At 63.6% G+C, this 19,535-nt stretch overlaps 4 protein-coding genes across 5 annotated transcripts; 3 read left to right on the top strand and 1 right to left on the bottom strand.

Moving 5' to 3' along the window:
* Positions 1 to 857: 857 nt before the first annotated feature.
* Positions 858 to 2,721, top strand: LOC139175488 (heat shock 70 kDa protein 1-like). The gene is given in 2 exon segments (XM_070766612.1): positions 858 to 2,201; positions 2,203 to 2,721. Coding segments are annotated over 2 exon segments (1,863 nt in total).
* A 231-nt stretch (positions 2,722 to 2,952) lies between these two features.
* Positions 2,953 to 5,774, top strand: LOC139175489 (heat shock 70 kDa protein-like). Its single transcript, XM_070766613.1, is given in 9 exon segments — positions 2,953 to 3,071; positions 3,890 to 4,043; positions 4,045 to 4,128; positions 4,130 to 4,495; positions 4,497 to 4,904; positions 4,906 to 4,971; positions 4,973 to 5,197; positions 5,200 to 5,314; positions 5,317 to 5,774. Coding segments are annotated over 9 exon segments (1,995 nt in total).
* Positions 5,775 to 6,442: 668 nt separating this feature from the next.
* On the top strand, positions 6,443 to 7,776 carry BOLA1 (bolA family member 1). Of its 2 annotated transcripts, XM_070766783.1 has the most exons (3): positions 6,443 to 6,514; positions 6,656 to 6,737; positions 7,145 to 7,776. In XM_070766783.1, exon 3 carries the CDS (start codon positions 7,165 to 7,167, stop codon positions 7,651 to 7,653), a length of 489 nt encoding a protein of 162 aa, XP_070622884.1. In that variant the 5' UTR covers positions 6,443 to 6,514; positions 6,656 to 6,737; positions 7,145 to 7,164; the 3' UTR covers positions 7,654 to 7,776. The 2 variants fall into 2 exon arrangements, with proteins under 2 accessions (XP_070622884.1, XP_070622883.1); XM_070766782.1 differs by lacking the exons at positions 6,443 to 6,514; positions 6,656 to 6,737 and adding an exon at positions 6,762 to 6,990.
* Positions 7,777 to 8,240: 464 nt separating this feature from the next.
* Positions 8,241 to 16,603, bottom strand: SV2A (synaptic vesicle glycoprotein 2A). The gene is given in 13 exon segments (XM_070766704.1): positions 8,241 to 9,986; positions 10,190 to 10,349; positions 10,665 to 10,868; positions 11,239 to 11,372; positions 11,565 to 11,729; positions 12,279 to 12,367; positions 12,588 to 12,698; positions 12,797 to 12,886; positions 13,014 to 13,147; positions 13,471 to 13,622; positions 13,726 to 13,906; positions 16,017 to 16,293; positions 16,295 to 16,603. Coding segments are annotated over 13 exon segments (2,190 nt in total). The 3' UTR covers positions 8,241 to 9,802.
* Positions 16,604 to 19,535: the final 2,932 nt, after the last annotated feature.

The following is a 19,535-nucleotide window of genomic DNA, read 5'->3' on the forward strand; positions in this document are numbered from 1 at the left end:
AAACCCCCTCTGGGGCATTGAGAGACGCTTCACTCTGACCCAAAGACCCTGCGGGGAACGAAGGCCATTTCAACAGAGAAGCCGTGAGGGTCACTGGGGCAGGCAGACAAGAGCGTCCAATCCTGGCACCCAGTGTGTGTGCGTGTGTGTGCAGCCCTCCTTCTGGGCCCTGACCACCCACTCTCCCCCGCGCCCCAATCTCCCTATATCTGCTGTCCCACAGAGGGGCCAGAGCGGGTCAGAAGAGGTCCTGCCTGCTTCTGGGTCACCCAACGGCCAGCAAGACGGCAGCGCTGGGTTCAGCCGCCTTCAGCACAAAAGCAAAAGGCCTGAGCGGGCCGGCCCTTGGCTGAGGACCGGCAGGGCCCACGCATCCAAGGCTGGGAAGGGGCCCTTTCCTGGAGCCCCTGGTGGTCGTGGCCGTCCCCCTCTCTCTAGCCGACCCTTCCCCCCCGCCGAGAGAGCTTTTCCTCCGCAGCCTCTCCCGGGGTTCACCCAGCTGCCCTGTGCGGAGGATTTGCCCGAGATGAAGGGGCCTTGGATGCCACCCAAGAAGCACGGGAGCCATAGAAGTGCTGTCCCTTCAAACCCCCATTGTGATGTCTGAGGGTGAAGTCATCGCATCGGTGGGAAAGGAAGGCTGGGGGCCCTCAGAGCCAGGAGAGGCCCACGTGCCCAGCTCTAGGCAAGGGAGAGGATATGCCATGACCCCTAGGGGAAGTCCAGGCCCTGGTCGTCCAGCGTTTTGGTCCTAGAAGAGGAGAGGGGGCGAAAGGAAAGGGGAGACACACCTGTCCCTCTCATGAGAACGGTCCCTCCCTTCCACTCCTGAGTCGGTCACCCCCTGGGACATCACCATGCCGAAGCAAAATGACCTGGCTATTGGGATTGACCTCGGAACCACGTTCTCCTGTGTGGCTGTCTGTCAGAACGACAAAGTGGAGATAATCGCCAATGACCAAGGGAAGCGGACGACGCCTAGCTACGTGGCCTTCACCAACACAGAGCACCTCATTGGGGACCCGGCCAAGAATCAGGCCCCTCTCAACCCCCAGAACACGGTGTTCGATGCCAAGCGGCTGATTGGCCGCAAGTACGAGGATGCCACCGTCCAGGAGGACATGAAGCACTGGCCGTTTACTGTGGTCAGCCATGAGGAGAAGCTAAAAGTCCAAGTCTCCCATAAAGGCAAACAACGGACCTTCTACCCCGAAGAGATCTCTGCCATGGTCTTGGCCAAGATGAAGCAAACGGCCGAGGCCTACCTGGGCTACCCCGTTTCCCAGGCCATTGTTACGGTGCCCGCCTATTTCAGCGACGCCCAGCGGCAGGCCACCATTGATGCCGGAGTCATCGCGGGCCTCCAGATCCTAAAGCTCCTGAACGAGCCCACGGCGGCTGCCATCGCGTACGGCCTGGATGCCAGGCACCAAGAGGCGGGAAGCCGGAACATCCTCATTTTTGACCTGGGCGGGGGCACCTTTGACGTCTCCATCCTTTCCGTGGAAGACGGCATCTTTGAAGTCAAAGCCACTGCAGGAGACACCCACCTTGGCGGGGAGGACTTTGACAAGAGGTTGGTAGCCCACCTTGCAGAAGAGTTCAAGAAGAAACACCGGCGAGACCTCCACCAGGACAAGAAGGCCCTGCAGAGGCTGAAGGCGGCTGCTGAGCGGGCCAAGTGCACCCTGAGCTCGTGCACCAGCGCCAGCATCTCGGTCGACTCCCTCTTCCAAGGGATTGACTTCCACGCCACGCTCACCCGGGCACGGTTCGAGGACCTCTGCTCCAGCCTATTTCGAGCCACCCTGAAGCCCCTCGAAAGGGCCCTGAGAGACGCCAAGATGAGCAAAGGGGACGTCAAGGATATCGTGCTGGTGGGGGGCTCCACCCGCATCCCCAAGATCCGGAAGCTGCTGAAGGACTTCTTCAATGGCAAGGAGCCGAACAAAGGCATCAACCCCGACGAAGCTGTGGCTTACGGGGCAGCCGTCCAGGCCGCCATCTTGACGGGGAACCGGACAGCCAAGATGCAGAATGTCTTTCTCCTGGACGTCACCCCTTTGTCTCTGGGAATCAATACTCAAGGCGGCGTCATGGCAACCATCATAAAACGCAACTCCCCTGTTCCGACCAGGGAGGTCATGGAGTTCACCACAACGGAAGACGACCAAGACACCATCCTGTTCATGGTGTTCGAGGGGAGAGCGGGCCTTGACCAAGCACAACCACCTCTTGGGCATGTTCACCTTGAAAGGCATCCCTCCAGCCCCCTGTGGGGTGCCGGTCATCCTGGTCACCTTCTCCATTGACGAGAACAACATTCTGACTGTCTCAGCGAAGGATGTGGAAACAGGGAACACCAGCCACTTGACCATCTCGGACACCCGCGGACGCCTCGGCAAGGAGGAAATAGAGACGATTGTGCAGACGGCGGAGGAGTTCCGGGCCAACGACCTGAGCCAGCAGGAAAAGATTGAGGCCATGAACTCCTTGGAGTCCTGCACGCTGGAGCTCAAGCGGGTGGCGGAAGAGCAGCTCCTGGACGGGCAGGCCAAGCGGAGGATGCTGGAGATGTGCGACGGTGCTGCCTCCTGGCTGGAGGGGAACCCCTGCGCAGAGAAAGAGGAGTGTGAGAAGCGGCAGAAGGACCTGGAGGAGGCTTGGGACTTGGTCTACACCGGCCCAGGCGAGGGTGGCGGAAGAGCGGGCGGAAGGTGACCCTGAGGCCGCTGAGCCCAAGGAAGACAGGGAGTGAATCGGCCCAGTGCCAGAGTACATTGTTCCACCCAAAGGGCGCATTAAAACTATGGGTAAAAAAGAGGAGTCCCTCTCTGACCACAACTCTTCAGTTTCTCACGAGGGACTTTTAGGCCAGCCCATCAGTAAGTCACCTGGCCAGAGTCCGAGTTAAGGCTTAGCAGGAAGGCCAAAGTAAGAGAAGGGGTGGTGATGGGGGGGGGCAAGTCCTTGGAGTGGCTGCCCAGCTGGCAAAAGCCCCCCACCCCGGCCCAAGTGGAGAGCTCCAAGGTCCGCTCCAAGGTGGCACCACAAGGCGCTTTCTCTAAAGGGCAAGAACACAAGAGCCACACTGGCCGGCTTGCTCTCCCTTTGCCTGGCTCTTGTCTCAGCACGGCCTGGGTGGATCCCTGGGTGACCCTCCCTCCCTCCCCCTCAGGACCACCACTGCAGCCCGTCCGGACTTTCAAAAGTCTCACTTTATGTCAGCGTCTCCTCATGTTCTCTCGATGTTTAGTTCACATTCTCTGTGGGTCCTCTGTCCTGTTTGAGGGTGTTTGTTGGTTTGGTCTGGTTCCCTGAATTTGGATCTGCAGATGGGCTCTGGATCAGGGACAGGAAGTGCAGCCCCAGACCCCTCCCCAAAGGCAAAGGCACTTGCCCAGGAGGCCCAGCAGTGCCCACTCCCCACTCCCCCTACCAAGATGGCTGGGAGCAGGGGGTCAAGGCACTGTTGTCCCTCCTCCCGAGAGAAAAGCCCCTCCTTCTCTGGGTGGAAACAGTGGGGGGGGGTTGCTGGTGCTGGTGGACTCTCCCCTGGGAAGCAGAAAAGGGGGCTGCCCTCTGCTGGGCACACCGAGACCCTCAACAGGCCCCATTGTGACAGGCACAGTGATGGGGGAAGGGTGCCTGTCCCCTGAAGGCCGGGGGGGGGGGGGAATGGGGAGAAGTGTGCGGTGGGCGCAGGGCCCCAGGAGAGCTGCCCCCCTGGGATTGCCAATTTTCCATCCTTGGCAGAGGGCCAGGGCCTGCTCGGGGAAAGAGCCACCTATGGGAGCTGACCTCAGCCATGCAGATGTGCCCGGGCCCACCCCCCCATGAAGAGGCCCCCTCTGAGCTGAGACCGGACACGGCCGGGGCGCCCCCCCAGGGGCCCAGCTGTGGGGATCGACCTGGGCACCACAAAATCCTGCGTGGCCATCTGCCAGAGAGGGCGGGTGGAGGTCCTGGCCAATGACCACCACAGCCGCGCCACCCCCAGCTGCGTGGCCTTCACTGAGAGGGAGCGCCTGGTGGGGGGAGCCGGCTGAGCTACAGGCCAGCTTCAACCCGGAAAACACCATCTACAACGTGAAGCGGCTGATCGGACGCAGGTACGACGACCCATCGGGTGCAGCGGGGCCTGAAGAGCTGGCCGTACCACGTGGTGGAGGCTGGCAATGGCAAGGCCAGGGTCCAGGTGTCTCACCAAGGGGTGGAGAAGGTTTTTTACCCCGAGGAGATCTCTGCCATGGTGCTCTACAAGCTGAAGCAGGTGGCTGAGGCTTCCTTGGGCCGCCCGGTCACCCAGGCGGTGATTGCGGTCCCAGCATACTTCAGCGGTGCCCAGCGCCAGGCCACCATGGACGCAGGGGCCATCGCGGGGCTCCACGTCTTGAGTTTGGTCAATGAGCCCACTGCCGCCGCCGTGGCTTATGGGCTCAAGGCGGCCTGCCCGCGCAAGGGAAAGAGAAACATCCTCATCTTCGATCTGGGCGGGTGGCACCTTTGACGTCTCCCTCCTCACTGCCCAGGACGGCGTCTTTGAGGTTGTGGCCACAGCGGGGGATTCCCACTTGGGGGGGGAGGATTTTGACCAGCGACTGGCCAACCGGCTCGTCCAAGAGTTCACGGACAAGTTCCAGGAGGATCCCAGCGGGAGCAGCAAGGCGATGCAGAGACTGAAGGCGGCCTGTAAGAAGGCTAAGCAGGCCCTGAGTTCGAACTCGTCCGCCACGGTCTCCATTGACTCGCTCTACAAGGGCATCGACTTCCAGACCACCGTCACCCGGGCCTCCCTCGAGGACCTGTGCTGCGACCTCTTCCAGGCGGCCATGGCGCAGGTGCAACTGGTGCTGGAGGAGGCGGGGCTCAAGAAGAGCGAGGTGCACGAGGTGGGGCTCGCGGGGGGGCTCCACGCACATCCCCATGGTCCAGAGGCTCCTGTCCGAGTTCTTCGACGGGCAGAGGCTCCTGCAGGAGCATCAGCCCCGAGGAGGTGGTGGCCCACGGAGCAGCAATCCAGGCCGCCACCCTGACGGGCCACCGATACCAGAACCTGCAGAACGTCCTCCTCCTAGAGGTGACGCCCATCTCCTTGGGGCTGGAGACGGTGGGGGGCGTGATGGATGTGGTGGTCAGGCGCAACTCCCCCATCCCCACCAGGGAGAGCCGGAGCTTCTCCACCACGGAGGACCAGCAGGGCAGCCTCTTCCTCAGGGCAGCCTCTTCCTGCAGATCTACGAAGGGGAGCGGAGGCTGACCAAACACAACCGCCTCCTGGGCACCATCACCCTGAGCGACCTCAAGCCGGCACCGCGGGCGTCCCAATCATTGTGGTCACCTTTCAGATTGACCACAACAATATCCTCACCGTCTCGGCAACGGAAAGAGACACGGGCCACAAGAAAGAGCTGGCCATCACCGACACCCGCGGCCGGCTGGACCGAGAGGAGATGCAGAGGATCCTCCAGGAGGAGGAGCAGCAACGGGTGCAGGAGAGGCTGGCGGAGGAGCAGCGGGAGGCCCTCCATGCCTTGGAGGCCAGCACCCTCCAGCTCAAGCGGGTGGCGGCGGCAGAGACGTCCCTGGACGTCCGGGCCAAGCGAAGGCTGCTGGAGATATGCGAGGAGGCGGCCGGCTGGCTGGAGGACAACCGTCTGGCGCCCAGGAGGGCCTACGAGGAGCGGAAGAAGGAGCTGGAGAGCGTCTGCGGCACCATCCTCACCCACTTCAGCGCCCGGGAAGCCCAGCGGGAGGAGCCGAAGGAACCCTAGCGCCAGAGGCCATTAAAGATCAGGAAACCACGGGGCGACTCCTCCCCCACCCCCTGCCCCTCCCCCTCGAGTCCTGGCAGGCCGAAAGAGGGGCGGAGGGGCTCGGCCCACACCCCGCCTTCCCCTCCCCCAATGCAGACCCCCACCCACTGGGCCCCAGCGGAAGATCGGGTGGGGCCACTCCAAAGGCATTGCACCAGGCCTGGGGAGGGGGCAGCCACAAGGGGGGGGAGAGGGGTGTTCATGTTGTGGACAGCAAACAAGGGGTGTGATGTGGAGTAGGCAGCTGCAATGGGGGGCCATCCAGGGCAATTGGGCCCCATTGAGTGGCCTTCAAAAGAAGCCCCCACCCCACTCCAGAGCCCCACCCTCAAAAGGCAACATTGGTGATGGTCGTAGGGATGGCAGGGACCCTTGTGCAGAAAAGACAGTCAAGCTCCTAGTGGGGGGGGGGGAGAGGTCAGACTTCTCTGGCACTGGCTGGCAAGGGGGGGGCAGAGGGGGGCTGGTTAGGCGCTGCTGCCCCAGTCATGGCGTTCAGCTTGCACCGGGCTCCTTCAGAGCGCCCCACCGAGGAGGGCAAGGGGGGGGACACACCCCTCTTTTCTGCACAAGCAGTTTTCTGCGGGGGTGGGTGGGTTGGCGACCCCTTCGCGGGAACCCGGCCGGCCTGGCAGAAAGCTCCAGAAAGCCTCGCTCGCCACCTGCTGGACAAGTGCGGGCGCCGCACCTGGGCACAGGTGAGTCCCGGGAGGGCATCTCCCGCCGAGGACCAGGAGGTGCGCTGACAGCCCCTTCAAGAGGGGAAGCCCCGCCTGGCGGGACTCGGAGCGGGCGCGGTGGGGCGCACTGAGGTCACAAAGCCCCCCCCCCCCCTTTAGACGCGGCGCGCTCAGCTCAGGGAGACAGGGAAGGACCTGCGCCCACCTGCGCTTCCCGTCCAGGGAAGACCCACCCGTCCAGGTGAGACCCAGCCCCACGGACGCCTGAGCAGGAGGGGAGCCGCAGTTCGGGTGGGTCGGCGGGGGCTCCGCGGGCACAGACGGCTTTTCCCCGTCGCGCCCGGCCGAGACTACAACTCCCAGAAGGCAGCGGGGCGCGCGGCTCCTCGAGGCTGCCGGGAAGTGTAGTGCCGTTGCCCCTCCTGAGCCAGGCGGCCCCTCGGTCTTCCGGCAGCGCGCAGCCCCGGAAGGATCTCGCAGTCGGGCCGCGGCAGGTGAGTCACCTTGGGGGCCCCGTGCAGCCGTTGCGGGGCGGTTCGGTCCCTCGGGGCCCCCTCGGCGCTCCTCCTCCACGGGGGGGCGGGGCGGGGACGTGGCCAGAGCGAGTCCCCCACGACCACCGCCCCCTCTCCGGCCTTTGCGTTGCAGCCGCCCCAGCCGACCCGCCGATGCTACGCTCCAGCCTGCCGGCGCTCGGCCGCGCCCTCCGCCGCCCGGCTCCCCCCGACGGACGTGCGGCGCTGAGCGGCGGTGCGGCGTCGGCGGCGGAGAAGCCAGTGGAGTCGGGCATCCGGGCGAAGCTGCAGGCGGCGCTGGATCCGCTCCACCTGGAGGTCATCAACGACAGCCACCTGCACGACGTGCCCCGCGGCGCCGAGACCCACTTCCGCGTGGTGGTGGCCAGCCGGCGCTTCGAGGGCCTGGCGCTCATCCACCGGCACCGGCTGGTCAACGAGGTCCTGCAGGAGGAGCTGGCCGGCCCCGTCCACTCGCTCTCCATCCAGGCCAAGACCCCGCAGCAGTGGCAGAAGGGCGCCCCGCCCGCCCGCAGCCCCCCGTGCCTCGGGGGGGTCAAGCGCGACCCGCAGCTGGCCGAGAAGTTGGGCCCGACGGCGGGGACGGGGGCAGGCGGGCCGGAAGCTCAAGGGGGGCCCTGACGGCGGCCGCCGCCCCCTCCCACCGCGACCAGAGGAGTTTTTGGGGCCGCTCTGCTCGCTTCCCCGCCGAGCCCTGTGCGATGCCCGCTGAAGCCTATTAAACGCCTTCTGCTTTCTTCCCTTGGTCTGCTCAGGGGTGTGGGTTTTTTTGGGGGGGTAGATGGCTATGGGGGGGCAGCTGTTCCTCCCCAGATGAGGAAATGAGGGTGGCGATTCCTTCCGCTCCCGTTGGCTCAAAGGACGGCCAGATCAAATAACCACTTGCTTTCGGCACCCCTGCTCTCTGGTGGGGGAGAATGAGGGGGGGGCAGATGGGCTCTGGAGGAGGGGGCTGCAGCTTAGCCCAGGCAGCACCCCAGCAGGTTGGCTAAGAACAGCCCCCCTGGTCAAATGGGGGGGGGGCCCAGAGGAGCCCCCACTCGGCCAGCACTGGAGCTCCCTGAAGGGTGGCAGGAGAGCCCAGAACCCCCCTCCCCAAAGGCTCCGTGATTTGGCCTCCTTCCCTCCGTCCCTCTGCGAAATGGACCTGTGTCTTTCTGATGGTTGAAAAGCACAATTGAAGCAGGAAAAGCTCATGAGGTTTTTTCCATCTTTTATTTCCCTCCATTTTTTACATGGATTGTTCTTGGCTACAAGTTCATTGGGGGTGGGGGAGGGGTGTTGTGGGGAGTGGCTCGATTCAGCCGGACGCCCAGATTTCCTTCGCCAGTTGAATCATCTGTACACACATCAGGGCCTTTTTTCCCTTTTTTTAAAAAACATCTCACAATGACAGTTAAAATAACTCCTATCTAACCGGCATTCTTGGCTTCCTGGTTGATAGAAGATGGAATGGCCCAGCGGAGACCACGGCTGACGTCACGGGTCGGGTTTTGTCCTGGTCTTTGTTCTTTACAAACATCTAAAAACTACACCACGGCACAAAGGGTTTGTCGGTTGGTTTTGCACACAGACAGAAGTACGTATGGTTTGGGTCTCGGTTCTGTTCAGAAGCCCACCCAGGCCCGAAGGAGGGAGGGGGGACTAAAGCCGGGGGGGCGCAATTCCAGATGGGGGGGGCTACTAGGAAATGGGGCTTTGTGCACCTGGAGAGGTTGGGGGCTTGCAAGAGAAAGAAGCCGACCCCCCCCCAGCCCCTCTCCCCGCCCAAGGAGGAGCCGCCGTCGCTGCTGTGGGGGCTGGAGCCAGGCTCCCCAGTGGTCCCACCATCAATTATTTGGGGGGGCTCCCTTTTTGGTACAAGATGGCAAAATGCCCAAGACTCGGAATCCTGTAACTAGCCAGCCTTGGAACGACGCAGTGGGCCCCAGTCTAAGGGTGGGGAGGGGGTCTGGGAAGGGCCCCCCGTAAGACCCTCCATTTGGTCCTTTCCTTGGGGGTGGCAGCATTCCCTGCCCCTTCGGCCGATTCGTGGCAAATGCCGGGAGACCCCCCTGCTTCACTCCTCACAAGTTGCGCTCCGGGCCCCCAACTCTGATTTCCAGTGTCCGGGGGGGGGGGGAAGGCAGGCAGGCCGGGCTCCCCATCCTCTGGCTGCCTCCTTTCAGGATCAGTCCTGGATCAGCCCCGAGGGAGGGGAGGAGGGGCCACCCCTTGAAAAGCACCATTGCAAAGTTAAAACACTCCTTATAAAACCCTTTCCCCAAGAAAAAGTTGTGCTGGCTGTGTTTGTGTTTGTGTTTGTGCATGCTCACCAGGCTCTGGGGGAAGCCACGCCTCCCATTCAAAGGCCAGCGGAGCCCAAAATTCACCTGCTTGTGTGCTTGTGCTATGTTTCTAGTCCTCATTGCTAGCTGTGGGAGTCGTCCCCTTACTCTACTGGACAACTAGGAGTCCTACTCACAGAGACAGAGACGTGTGGAGACCACGATCTAGAAGCAGGAAGGGGGGAGATTGCGGAACATAAGACCTTGCAAAATGCCGCCCACCCCCCTTCGGACCCCCCCCCCCGGGCCTATCGCCTCTGCCTGAGCACCGTGGGAGGGGGGAGGGGGCAAAGAGCGGGTGGGCTTGCGGAAGAAAACCCAAGCGAAGACAGAATTCCCACGGAAATGGTACAACAAGACAGTCACAGTGTCTACAACGCTAACTCTCCCCCAGGTGGGGGCGGGGGGCGGGGGCGGAGGAGGAGTGCCGGGGGGGCTCACTCTCACTGCAGCACCTGCCCCCGCGTCTCCGGCAGCTTCAGGGCCAGGGAGCTGCCCACGGCCAGGGCGGCTGAGGCCAGCAAGATGGGCACGGCCTTGGTGATGCCCACAAACGAGGTGAAGATGCTGATCCCCAGAACAGCCGCCAGCTTGCATAGAGCGTTCAGGAACCCGAAGGCGGTGGTCCTGCAAGCAGGGAGGGGGGGTATGAGGAAGAGGGGTGGGGCTTCCTCCCTGCGCCCCCCCTCCCTTCGGGTTCCCCCTGCAGCCAAGAGTGGGGCCCCACCGGGGGCAGCCAGAAGGGGCAGCCCTGGGCCCCCTCACTGGGCAGAAAGCCATGGGTCTCCCCTCCAGACCTCTTCCCCCCCCCCGGTCTCCTAGACCCTCACCTCCTGTCCGAGGGGTACAGCTCCACCGTGAGGACGTCGAGGGCGTTCCAGGAGGCAATGCTGACCCCACCAAACAAGCAGAGGAGGGCGATCATGGCTGACTCGCTGTTGCCGAAGGACAGGAAGAAGCAGCTGACGCAGGACATGACGCTGGAGCCGGCTGAGGAGGAGGAGGACCACCGTCAGCTCACCCCGGGCCCTCTCTGGGCCTCAGTGCGAAAGACGGGCGGCCTCGGAGACCTCCCGGCCTCCACCGCCCAGGCCAGGAATCCCCGCGGCTGGATTCAGGGCCCGACCCAGGTATGAGTGCTGCCGGGGCCCCCAGGAGCCCCCCAGGCAGAGCCAGGCAGGGCTCAGGGGGAGTCTGGCTCAAGCAGCCCACCTGCCCCTCGGCCGACCAGTCCCAGAGCTGAAAGGGGGCCGCCCTCATTGCTCCCCCCCAGGACCCCCCAGGGGGAAGGGGCCCCTCACCCACCCAACATGCGAAGGCGACCGATCTTGTCCATCAGGAGCGCGGAGACGATGTTTCCCGGCAGCACCGCCAGCGTGCCCAGGAAGCTGACGAAGTAGATCATGTAGGCGTTGTTGTCGTCACTGAAGTCCAGCTGGCAGCCTTCCTTGTTGTGCAGGAAGGTGCTGTTGACCAGCCGGCTGTCAATGAACTTGTACTCGAAGAGGTCTGGGGGGGAGGGGGCGAGAGGGCTTAGCACCCACACACACACCCCGTCTGCCCAGGCCTGCCCCTGGCCCCCTCCCCCTCTCTCGGGACCCCTGTTCTGGACGGCTCCTCCCAGGCTCACAGCCCTCCCCCCACCATAGGCAGCCTGTGCCCCTCCCTGCTGGGAGACCCCTCTGAGCCGCCTTGCCCTCCGTCTTCAGTGGGTCAGCAGAGGGGGCTTGGGGGGTGGCAGCAGCAGCAACAAAGGGCTGGTGGCCCTCTTTGTGGGAGCCCAGCTGAGGGAGGCAGGAGGGACGGCGGAGGCTTCCCGAGGACCCCCACCCACCCCAGAGGCGCCTGGGGGCAGCTCCGTCCCCCTCACACACGTCACCTGTGTTGTAGAAGACGGTGGCCAGGAAAGTGCAGTTCTTGAAGAAGGTGTTGCTGGACGTGACGTCTTCGAAGTAGCACTCTTCAAACAGGCAGTCCACGAAGGAGATGGACTTCATCTTCAGGCCAATAAACCTGTTCAAGGGGGAGGGGTGGGGGTGGGGTGGAGAACGGAGGTCGGGGACCCACAACGCGGCCCCTTCCGACCTCCCACAACCCGGGAAGCTCCGACTGCCACAGGAGCTGCTGACGTGGTTCTCGGGAGGAGCCCCCAGCCCACCCCCTGCCCCCCCAGGGACTCTGAAGTGGGGCGGGGCTGACACCTACTTGTCGTTGAAGTACTCGCCCCGGCGGTGGACCTGGTTCTCCAGGGTGAAGTTGAAGGTGATGTGCCGGAAGGTCTCGTTGTTGAAGACCTTCGTGTGGGAGGCGTATTCCACATTCTGGAGGTGTTTGATCATGTCTGGGAACCAGACGGTCAGGCCGTAGTAGCTGCCCGGTAGCCGAAGCAGGTGGAGGAGAAGGGGGAGGGGAGCCCAGAAGAGAAAGAACCGGAAAGGTTTGAGGGACCCTCCACTGCAAAGAGGGGCTTGGCTTCCTGCTTCCCACGTGGCCCACGACAGACAGAAGCCCTTGGTGGCTCCACACAGCCTCCCTCAGCTCCTCCCAGGGGGGGGGATGTTGACCCCCACCATCCAGGGCTGCTCCCCTGTGACGCCGCTGGAGGGCAGGAGGTTGGCTCCCAGGAGGCTTCCTGTTGCTCTGGGCGTAGACTGAAGGCCGAGACCCCCTTTGCCCCCCCCAGTCTCTTCCCTGGCAGGAGAGGTGGGCCCGGCCAGTCGGCTCGGGGGGGGGGGGGGGCTTGGGATGGGAGGGTGGTTCCAGGCAAGGGGCCGTTTTCCACCATCAGCCCAGTGCCGAGAGGTTTGGGCCCACCTGGTGTCTCAGAGAAGGGGCCGCAGCCCCTCCCTCCCTCCGTCCCTGGGGGCAGACCTGTGGACCCAGTACAGGGTCACCTGACTCCCCCCCAGCGTGACTCACCTGAAGGACATGGTGAACCAGACGGCCATCATCATCAAGGTGACCCGACGGTACTCGGGGGCAAAGCAATGGTGGAAATTTGCCCAGACCTGTGGAAGGCAAGGGAGGGGACCCACTGGAAGCTTCGCAGTCTGGGACAAAGTGGGGGGGGGGCGATGGTCCCCCGGGGTGGTCTCTGTCCTGAAGGCCTTTGGTGGAGACCCCGGTCGAATTTCAGCCTCCCCCACACGGATCCCAGCGGAGGAACCGCCAGCCCAGCTGACCCAGAAACCTTGCCCCTCCCCTCCCCTCCCCCCTGGGACCACCGACCTGTTGAGAAAGATTCAGGCAACGGACCATCCAGCGCCGGTACCAGGTGCCTGTGTCCGACTGGATCTCGACCAATTCGTCCTCCTGCTTGATGGTCTTGATGTGGGTGACCTGCCAGAGGAAGGAGGCACAGGGCAGGTGAGGGGGTGGGGGCCACGCAGGTGCTGAGAGGCGCAGAGGGCCCTGGTGGGGGAGGGGAGGCCTCCTACCGAGAAGACCCGTTCCGGGTGGCCCTTGGCCCTCATGTTGGTGTCGTGGACCTGCTTCAGGACCATCCAGGCCTCGTCGTGCTTCCCGTTCTGGAAAGAGAGGAACGGGGGGGCCCTCCAGCCGCTTGCGTCCCCGGGGGGTCTCCTCCTGCCCCCCCCTCTGCCTCTCGCAGCAGCTCTGCCCGGCCCTTGGAAGGGGCCCCCGGGGTCTCCTCACCTCCAGGAAGAAGCGGGGGCTTTCCGGCATGGTGGTGAGGGCCCCGATGGCAAAGACAGAGGGGAAGGCGCAGACCAAGACGAAGACCCGCCAGCTGTGGAACTGGTAGGCGGATCCCATTTGGAAGCTCCACCCTGTGTGGCGGGAGTGCCCTCTTCACTGCTACGAACAGCCCCCACCCCCGCAAAAGGCTCTCCCCTCCTCCCCCCGAGCCCTGCAAGTCTACGGGCAACAGGCAAACCCCTCCCCTCCCCCGCCCCAAAGCCCCAGGACGGCTTCAGGTGGGGAGAAGGGGGCAAATCCCCCTGCCCAACTCCAGTTGGGGGGGGCTGAGGACTAAATTCTGTGGGTCCAGAGGAGCCCCACTTCCTGGGAGGTGGGCCTGGCGATCCCCCCTCCGGCGCCTCCTTTGGCCGTCCCGGTCCTTTCTCTGCCGGCCGCATCCTGCCCGACTGACCGTAATGGGGGATGATGGCCCAGGCCATGGCGGAGGCGTAGATGCCGCCAATCATCCAGAACATGCAGAGCCAGCTGAGGTGCTCTCCCCGCTTCTCCTGGGCCAGGAACTCCGAGTAGTAGGAGAAGACGATGGGGATGGAGCCCCCGATGCTGGCGGGCGGGAGAGGGGCTTCAGCAGGGGGCTCTGCCAGCCTTCGCAGCCCCCTCTCCCGGCCCTTCAGTGCCCCCCCGGAAAGCAGCCCTCCCCCCTTACCCCACGCCGGAGAGCAGCCGGCAGAAGAGGAAAGTTCCGTATCCCTGGACGAAGGAGGAGAAGAAGGCGAAGACGCTGTTGACCGAGAGCGACATCAGCAGGCACTGCCGGCGCCCCAGACGGTCTGCCAGGCCGCCCCACAGGAAGGCCCCCACCATCATGCCCAGGTAGACAATCAGGCCTGCAGGGGGGAGACGGGAGGGGGGGAGGGAGGGGGGAGTTACAGCAGAGGGAGCTCCCCCATCTCAGCTTGGCAGAGGACTCCGTGCCGCCGTGCATTGGCACCAACCCTGCTGGCGACCCAGGTGGGCCGGAGGGGGGAGCAAGGAGTTTGCCTCCCCAACACTGGCCGATTGGGGGCCCTGCTGGGTGCCCAGCTGCCTTGGCCTGGGGGAGAGGTGTCCCTGCCCCTCTGGGGCTTCAGACGCCGTTTGCAGCTGATGCAAGGGCCCCCACGTGGGAGAGGGGCCAGGGGCTCATCGAGGGGACGCCTCTCCCCCCCTGCCTGAGCTATTCCTGGCTGCTGGAGAGTCCCGCAGAGGGGCCTCACCCATGGCTGGTCTTACGAGACCCCCAGCAGAGAACCTAAGAGGAGTCCTGCTGAATGGGGCCAAAGCCCACCGAGTCCGGCCTTCTGTGTCCCACGGGGGCCCCCCAATTGTCCAGAGGGATCTTGAGCAGAAAGAGAAGGCAAGACCCCCTCCCTTTCCCTCGACCCCCAACAAATGGGACCCAAGGGAACCCTGCTTGCGTCAACCCACACAGAGGCGGCACTCGGACCACCGTTTCAATGACCACCCATGATACACTTGGCATCCCTGAATCTGTCTCATCCTGCCTTGAAGCTCTCCAGGCTGACCGCTGTCACGGCCTCTTCTGGAAGGGAATCCCATCCACCCTCAAAGACCCTCTGGGTGAAGAAGAAACATTTCCCCTTATTTGTCCTCACTTTCTCACCTGTGAGCTTGAGGGAGTGACCCCCCCCTCATCCTAGGATTGTGTGATGGAGAAAAGGAATTCTCTCTCTCTGCCTTATTATCCCAGAGGGAAAACGTGCTTGGGAGGCTCGAGTCAGAAGGGAGTGGAGCTTTGCTGCCCCCCTCCCTGCGTGACCTCCCCCACCACCAGAAGTTGGTCTCTCTGCCCGCAGGCACAAGATGGAGGAGGGGGGATGAGTCACCCGCCAGGCAGGCAGGAGGGGCTGGAGCCTCCGTCAGTGGCAGCGGCAGCAACTGACTGAGTCACAGAGCCACTGCAGCTCCCAAGGGGGAGGGGGCTGTGTTCCTTTCAGCCAGGGACGCCCCCGTACTTGGGGTCAGCACCGCCTGCGGGAACCTCCTGCCTTTCTCAGTCCCTTCTTTGATGAAATGGACACAGAGGCTCCTCCTTGGCCCACAGAGAGATGCTGGGGACGGACCTACCGAGCCCGGCAGACCCTGCTGGACGAGGCCAAAGGGCCCACCGACACAGAGTCCCCGTGGGAGCTCAGCCCTCTGGATGGGGGGGGGAGGGAGACACGAGGACCCTGCTCTCCCTGATCTCGTCCATTTCCTCCACCACGGTATTTGACTTTGTTTCCAAAACCCTCCGGTGGCATAAGAACCAAGAGGTCCCTGCCTAGCGTTTCAGGGGAAAATGAAAGCTTGCAGCATCGCTCTGCTAGTTTTCCACCTGCGTGGAAGTCTCATAACCCCACAGTCCTTGCAAACGCCACCGCTCTGCTTTATGGCACCTCAGCTCTGCCCCCCCCCCCCCGGAGACACTCCGAGCAGCCAAAGCCACAGGCTGTGTTCTCAATCCCATAAAGGCTGCGCTGGTGGCGAGAGAGCCCGATGGGACCTGGACGTTGGCTACAGACCAGCAGTGCCAGCTCCACAGCTCCTTCCACGTGAAGTGGCAACACTTACTTCGGGGCTGCGAAGCCCATGCAAATGTTGTTCCTTGACTGGCGATCCCTCTGGGTGGAAAGGTGAGGGGCTGAAGGCAAACAACCCTTTACCAGGTTGCAGTAAATAGGATGATTAAAAAAAGCCAAACCCCTTATTTCAACCAACCCCCCCCCCCCCCCGGAGAATTGTCTCTCTCTCTCTCTCTTTTCCATGATGCCCTGTGAAGCGGTGGGGGTCCCCTCTTGCCTTCTGAAGGGAAAAACTGAATCTGCACCCCCACCCCCACCAAAGACGAGACCGGGCCAGCCCCCTCCCCCCTCCCCAGGGTCCTTTGCCAGATCCTTCCCAGAAGGAGGCCCCCTGTCAGCCCGTCCCTCAATCACACCCCCCCGGGGCACTTACCCAGCATGCCTTTGTTGGAGTCTGACAGGCACATGTCTTTCTCGGCACTGGGCAGGACAAAGCCCACCACGAAAATCTCCACCCCGTCCGCCATGAGGGCCAGCCCCAGCACGAAGTAGAGTGTCCACTGGAACCGCCCGTGACCGCACTCTTGCAGGATGAGCTCGTACTGCTGGGACAGCTCTTCCTTCTCCTTCCGCCTCTCCCCCTCCAGGTCATCGAAGTCTCGGAAGGCGCTGGCCGCCTCCGGGGCCCCCACCAGCCGCTCCCCCCCCTTTCAGGGAATCGTTCCGGGGGATCCCCTGGTACTCCCCCTCGTAGATCTCGTCGTCTTCGTCGTGGCCCTCCGTAGCGTCACTGGAGGCCCCCTCATCGTCCACCGAGGGCTCCCCGCGGTAGTAGCCGTCCTGGGGCTGGTAGTCTTCGTCATCCTCTTCCTCAAAGCGCGAGTAGGAGCGCTTGCTGTACTCGTCCTGCAGGCGGTCGACCCCCTTGCCCACCTTCTGGGTGGCGTGCCTCTTCACTTCCTTGGCGATGTCTTTGGCGCCGCGGATGAAGGCGGTCCGGTCTCTGGAGCCTTCGTCCATGGCTCCCACCAGCCCCTGGGGCCCAGAGGCGAGAGGAGGAGGAGGAGGGGGGGTGTTTTGTGCGGGCGCTGTGTTCACCTCCTTTGTTTGGCAAAGGACCAGCTCTTCAAGGGTGGGGGCCCATCGGCCTGGCTTCTGCTTGGGAGGGGGCGGCAGTGCCTGCCAAGGGGAGCAAAGCAGAGGGGTCTCCACTCAGCTGACCAACAGAGGCCCTGCAAAGGGAGGAAAGGGACGGGCAGGTCAAAGAAGGCGGAAGGTCAGGCAGAAGGCTCAAGGTGGCTCAGGTGACCACAGTGACCAGGTGGGGGAAGAGGGGAAATGGGTTTTTTGGAATCAAGAGTGACCTGAAGACATCACATCCGATGGCACCAGTTGGAGCCCGAGGCTGAGAAATTCTTCCCGTAGGTCAGTTGGTGACCTCCCCTTGCCTTCCCAGATGAACCCCATGTTCCAATCCCCGTCAACAGAATCCCGTAAAGGCCAAAGCTGAGGGGCCTCGGAGTGGGTCTTTGTTGTCCAACCTAGGCAGACAGCGCAAACGTCTTGTTCTGGGGCGGGGGCTTTGGAAGAGCAGAAGGGGCACAAAGGGGCTGGAGTGGCCAAATGCCCTCCTCTCCCAGGGGGCTGTTTTTAACCTCTGGGAGCAGAAATGGCCCTGGGACAGAGGGAGACCGGCTGAGGACCGGGAGGCGAGAGAGCGGGCAGTCTCCAGCGGTCCTCCTTCTGATTTGTAGTTTTGTAATAAACCTGTTTGTCTAAAATATTCCTTGCATTGCCTCTCTTCTCAGAGTTTCTATTGTCAAAAATTATGCTACAGAATTCCCTTAATTAACGTACAGGCCCCAGCTCTGGCCCATCAGTTTGGGATTGAAGAGGAAATAAACAAGGCTCTTCCCCACCGAATACAATCCCCCCCCTTATGGCATGGCCACCTCAGAGGGGAGCACAGGGGGCCTCCTTCACTGCATCCCCGATTATGCCGCTGCCCCCAGCCAGTTGCCCGAGAGACCCCCAGGAGCTGGCATGAACTGGGTGTCGGTAGGGTCGGGGGGGGGCTGGGGGTGAAGGTCAAACCTGCCCCCATCACACGGGGCCCTTCCGCACACCTTGCCACCCTCCAAATCTGCCCCGGACTGCAGGCAGCTCCCACCGCCACCCGGCCGCCTGTGTCGGGTTCAGCAGGCGGCATGTCAGTCCCCTCGAAGGGGGCCCAAGGGGATCCTCCCTGGAAGGCAGCCCCGGTGTACCCGCAGCCTCCGCCGGGAAGCTCCGGCCAGGAATCTCCTGGTCAGCCTATCAAGGAGAAGGGAACCGTCTCCCGCCAGCCGCAGCCCACGCATCGGTTCCCCGAAGGCTCCCGATTTCCGCCAGGCAAACTGGGGTTCCCGGCAGGTTGAAGGAAAGGGTCGGGAGCGGAAGCGGTCATTTGCATAGCTCCACCCCTCCATCTGCGCAGCCCCCCCTCCAGGTGAGCAGATTTTTCCAAAAGGGGGAAAGGGAGGGGCCCCCCCCCGCCTTCCAGTAGCACGCCGGGGCTTATTTTGACGAGTAGCCGCATTCCGAGCTCGTGCAGATCGCCCGTTGCCTTACGCGACGCAGACCGCATTCCAGAGGCCGCTCCTAAGCGAAGAGGGACGGTCGCTCAGCCTTGCGCGGGGCTCAGGATCCCTCTCCCCGTTCGCGCAACCCGAAGCCCGCGGAGCCGGGCAAGGTCACCTCCCGCCCCGGCATTTTCGCGGCCTCCTTCAAACGTCCCCCCGCCCCGCCACATTGATCCCAACCCACGTTCTGTACGGGAACGGCGCTCTCCTGTATCCCCACCCCCCAAAAAATGCAGACCTAGAGCTGGGAAAACCCGCGTCCGCAGCCTCAGCCCGGCCAAAGAGGGAGTCTCGTCGCCAGCCTGGCGGGGGCCCCTCGCCCGCTCGAAACCCCATTCAGTCCTATTTAAATGCGCAGAGACGTCGCCTCGAAGGAGGGGGCTCACGCCGGCTGTGAGCGATGGGGACTGTAGTTCAGGGGATTGTGGGCCGGGGTCCTTTCGGGGCGAGCAAAGGAGGAAACGGGCGACCCCGTGCCCACTTTTCCCTTTCCGGTGGCTTCACCTTCGGCGCCGTCCTCTGGCAGGGGGGGCATCGAAAACCGGAGCTTCTTTCATAACCATCACCCCCCCCCCCATCCGCGCGCAAGGACCTATTTTTAATTTGCAGCACCGACGGAGCCCATCAGCTCTTCCGCGCTGGCTGCTCCACCGGGACCACCGGCTTCGTGCGCTTCGGACTGGGGAGGGCGAGATGGGAGCCCGCTTGCCCCCCTCCCCATTATTCAGTCGGCCTAACAAGAAATGCTGGCTACCCGGGGAGCGGGGCTGAGCGGAAGGTGAAGGAACCCCCCACGCCCCGGCCTCCAAGGTCATTTTCTCTCCCGGCTTTCTTGCTCCGGGCAGCCCCGGCCGTGGCGGGGGGCATCGCGTCCAGGGACCCTCCCGCAATCCTGCACCAACCAAGGCTGGACCGCTGCCGGCCGGCAAAGCGAGCCCGCGGGGGGAAGGGGCTCCAAGATGCGGGAGAAGCAAGCCGCGCGTGGGCGGCGGGAGGGCCACGGTGCTCCCAGGACAAAATGGCCACACGAAGGGAGAAACGGCGCTGGCAACCCCCCGTGGCCGGCCTGCACGCCCCCCGCCCGGCCTTCGCCTCACCTCGCTCCCGCGGTACCCGGCCCGTTCGCAGTCAGCCAGCCGCTTGCTCCCGCCGCCCTCCGCTGCTGCTGCTGCTGCTGCTGCAACCGCCAGAGAGACGCAGGGGGGGGCGGCGGCGGCGGCGGCGGCGGCGGGGGAGCCAGAGCGCTACGGCTGTGGCGCCCCTCCAGTCACGGGAGAGTCCATTGTGGCACGGAGGGGACGGGGCAAGAGGTCCCGCTTTCCTTTCAGCAC

Source organism: Erythrolamprus reginae, chromosome 13 (assembly GCF_031021105.1).
Source record: "Erythrolamprus reginae isolate rEryReg1 chromosome 13, rEryReg1.hap1, whole genome shotgun sequence".
Taxonomy (NCBI): Eukaryota; Metazoa; Chordata; class Lepidosauria; order Squamata; family Dipsadidae; genus Erythrolamprus; species Erythrolamprus reginae.